Source organism: Talpa occidentalis, unplaced genomic scaffold, assembly GCF_014898055.3.
Source record: "Talpa occidentalis isolate TD23 unplaced genomic scaffold, MPIMG_talOcc4v2.1 talOcc4.2, whole genome shotgun sequence".
In the NCBI taxonomy this organism is placed as follows: Eukaryota; Metazoa; Chordata; class Mammalia; order Eulipotyphla; family Talpidae; genus Talpa; species Talpa occidentalis.
In genome coordinates this window covers 19,681,512-19,685,578 of record NW_023602073.1, presented here as the reverse complement: position 1 = coordinate 19,685,578, position 4,067 = coordinate 19,681,512, and the positions used below count along the sequence as shown (strand labels likewise).

Below are 4,067 nucleotides of genomic sequence, written 5' to 3'. Positions count from 1 at the left end.
TGTCACACCACATCTGCCACCAAAGTACTGAAAGTTCTCCACCACAGTCCATTGTGCATCCCCCCACTTTGCTTTCCCCTCTCTCCCTCTCCTCCGGTAGCCTCTATTCTACAGTCAGGTTTTAGGGTTGTTATTTCCAGCCTCATTTAATGAGCAGCTTGCTGGAAAATACTGGTTATTCTTCGAATATAAATCCCCAAGGATAAAATTGTGACAATGTAGAATATATCAGGCAAATTGAGACCACTAATTGCCTTTGTTCCAGGAAAGAAGACATAGACTCTTTCAGCAACACAGTCCTTGCTCTCTTTGCTTTATAGCAGAGGAAATTTAGCTAAAGTCAATGTCACTCCATTCACAGTTTTTATTGTTCATTGATATTTTAGCCATAGAGACTATGCTAAATATTGTGACTACCAGTAACAGTTTCCCTCTCTTCTTATAATTCTGAAAAGATGACCCTTTACTCAAACCACCCAACAGTTACACCATGACAAATTTCAAAATGAAAATGATTATTACTCATGGTTCCAAAAGAAAAAAGTCCTCTATGATCTTTAAACTGGATTGTGCAATAATTCCATGAGACCAGGAATAATGACCTAAGTCTTTTCCACATGAGTGTGTGTTTCCTAGTCAGAATATTTAAGGACAAATAGTTTTCATTAGAGTTCTTCACTTATTTGTTTGTTTTTCAGGAAGTTATTTCTACTTTAATCCCATGGGTAATCAAAGTGCTACAATCATTTTGAGACTGCAAAAATGGCCATTCAGAAGTGCTACATCCCTTAATCTTTACAAATTATGCTCTTAAACTACAGTGATTAATTTTATACAGTTTAATTTATGAAAGGCCACTGAATTGTAGTTGTTGACTAAATTTCTATACTCTTGTTAAGCAACATATTAAAAAACACATGGATGTTAATGCCACCAGGGAAAGAGCTTGCTTACTGGGGACTGAATTACATTTTTCTAAAGAGTGATATTTGTAAAGATGATAAACCAATGAATCTAATAAGGAGATCATGAGTCTTTCTTAACTCAATTATCAGTTCAGTAGTCATTTTCTGTAGTTATTACTTGCTTCTTATAAAAACAATGAATATTAAAGATAATCATCTGTGCTCCTATTGGAAAATTCTAATTTTATTTTGTCTGTCTCCAAGTCTACATACCTTCTCTCTCTGACTCCCGCTCATTCAACTTATCTTTCAATTTACCTACTTTATCTCTTCTCCATCACATACCTATGTGTGCAACCATCATTTAATTTTCCATTTCTTTGTTTTCTCATTGTAAGCACATTGATGGCTTATGTATTTTATTTCCAGATAAATATCACAAATCTGCTTTGGCATATACTCCAATGTCTAGTCCTTGTTTATTTCCTTTCAAGGCATTTGGTGTTTCCATGACTTTGTCTATTTCTGTCTTTTCTACAGAACAAGTCTACTTGTCCACCTATTACCTTTAGAATAGTTTCATTTCATCTTTGTCGGTGGCTTTATGTACAAATAATTGCAGTGTCCTCATGCTCAAGTTTTACTCCATTTACTAAGCTTCCATTGGTTATGGTGTCTGATTTTCTTTCCACAGGAATAATATAGGGGTGACCAAGAAAAGTGTCTCATAATTAAGAAGCAATGAAAGGGACAAATTTAAGTAACCCAGATGGTTTTATCTTACTGGGCTTTTCTGACCAGCCCCAACTGGAGATGGTTCTCCTCGTGGTCATTTCTGTCATATACATTCTGACACTGATGGGGAACACAGCCATCATACTGGTCTCATACTTGAACCCCAAACTCCACACACCCATGTATTTCTTCCTGTCTAATCTCTCCTTCCTGGACCTCTGTTTCACCACCAGCATCGTCCCCCAGATGCTTTGGAATCTCAAGGGCCCGGAGAAGACTATCTCATTCACGGGCTGTGTGGTCCAGCTCTACGTCGCTCTGGGGCTGGGCTCCACTGAGTGTGTCCTCCTGACGGTGATGGCCTATGACCGCTTCAATGCTATCTGCCGCCCCCTCCACTACAGTGTCATCATGCACCGTAAGCTTCTCCAGCAACTTGCCGCAGTGGCCTGGATCAGTGGGTTCGTGGAGTCCACCGTCCAGACCATTCTCGTTTTCCAGTTGCCTCTCTGCAGCCACCACCGGGTGGATGACTTTATGTGTGAGGAGCCTGCCCTGATTAAAATCGCCTGCGTGAACACAACCTTCCTGGAAAATGAGCTCTCCACCGCTATTGTCCTCTATGTGATTATACCTCTGGGACTTATTTTGTTCTCCTACGGCTGCATTGTCAGGAGCGTGCTGAGGATAAAATCTGTGGAAGGCAGAAGGAAAGCATTTGGGACCTGTGGGTCCCATTTAATTGTTGTGATTTTGTTCTTCGGGACTATAATTTGTGTCTACATCCAGCCCAAGAGCAAGTACACACAGAATCACGGTAAATTCCTCACCCTCTTCTACACTGTGGTGACTCCCTCTCTTAATCCTTTGATTTACACTTTGAGAAACAAAGAGGTTAAATGGGCTTTAAGAAGGTTGTTGGTAAGAGACACACAATAGAGAAAAATGTGAAATGTATTCATGCAATCCCTCAAATATTGGAACTTTTAGGCATCATTATCGTTTCTCCTTTCGTTTACAAGATCACAGTTAAATCTCCTAAATTAAAAAAAAAACTCCTAAATAAAAAAAGGTATAAAATTTCCTTTCAATAATAAATGTGACGCCCTCCAAATGCTTTGTATGCTCCTTTCTTGAAATGTTCTCTTTTTTTTGGCTCCTTTGTAAAGATTCTATGAATAAATCAATAAGTATTTGTAAGTATGTGTATGAATATATGTGTCATATTTTCATAAATCCTGGAGTTACTGCTCTCGTGACTCACAGCGACTAACGAGACTGGCACAGAAGAAACCGACGGCCGCCACTCTCTGCCCTGGGGAGGCAGAGCTCAGAACAAAGCTGCAGGGGCTTGGATCTATCTGAGAAAGCTTCGTATTGCTCCCTGGAGCACACAATCAAGAGCAGAAGTAGCTGGTATTCAGCCTGCAATTTACATAAAAGAATAAACGCAAACACCCACACCAAATCCCATTTTTATCTAACAGTTTGCCATATTGAAGGGATTGTCGATTCTTGTTCATTCAGTTGAGGCATTTGGGATTCATTACACCCAGGAATTGTTCTGATCTCACCTACGTACAAAGGAAGCCTCCAAGGGATGTGAGCTATGAGCCTGAATATTTCGCTTTTCTATAGCCCTTGTCAGCATAGAATAGGTCTTAATCTCTTTTGATCAAGACTTGAACCCTAGAATTGGAACTTTCTCGTTAGTGGTCAACAGTGTTATCCATTGTGGCCACTGCCCCCGCAGTTCTATAGCTGGAATCTAAAACAAATATGCAGACAATTTTGTGTATTATCATTAAATGTGGATATTTAAAATTGACAAAAGTAAGCAGATTTCTTTAAAATGAAAATGTTCATTTCTTTAAAATGAAAATGTCATTTATATAGCATTTGTTTTTATCAATATTATGATTTTATAGAACTTAAAATTTTTTCATGTTGAATGTAAAATTTTTATCTGTTCTAACATCATAATGACATTTTTTGGTAATTTTATACATTTAAAAATATTGGCTTGGTGTCCCATATAGTCAAAGTAGTTATTTATTTACAAAATATTATTTAGATCCGTACGGGTTTTCATTCTAGAACTTGATTAAACATATTGGCAACATTATTATTTTAAAATGTAGTTTTGTTAAAAAATAATAATAATAAAGTATTTTAACACAGGTTAATCCTAAGTAATCATGATAGTAGAGATCAATAACTCTGGCTCAATAGAGTAAGAAGAATAATGCTGCTGCAGAACCCCCAAAAATGTACGAGTCCTGGGATCCACTAGGAGAAAGAATTCACCAGAGAGTTTCTGCTGAACCAGGCAAGGTTTTACTGAAGGCTTGTGTGTGAGAGCACTAATACCAGAAAAGGAAATCTTTGCTCTGGCTCCACATTTTTAAAAGGGCAGGTCCACAGAGG

At 38.0% G+C, this 4,067-nt stretch overlaps 1 protein-coding gene across 1 annotated transcript; it reads left to right on the top strand.

Moving 5' to 3' along the window:
• The first annotated feature begins 1,646 nt into the window (after positions 1 to 1,646).
• On the top strand, positions 1,647 to 3,858 carry LOC119253554 (putative olfactory receptor 2B8). Its single transcript, XM_037521062.1, has 2 exons — positions 1,647 to 2,554; positions 3,822 to 3,858. The coding sequence occupies exons 1-2, from the start codon at positions 1,647 to 1,649 to the stop codon at positions 3,856 to 3,858; spliced, it is 945 nt and encodes a 314-aa protein (XP_037376959.1).
• The last annotated feature ends 209 nt before the right edge of the window (positions 3,859 to 4,067 follow it).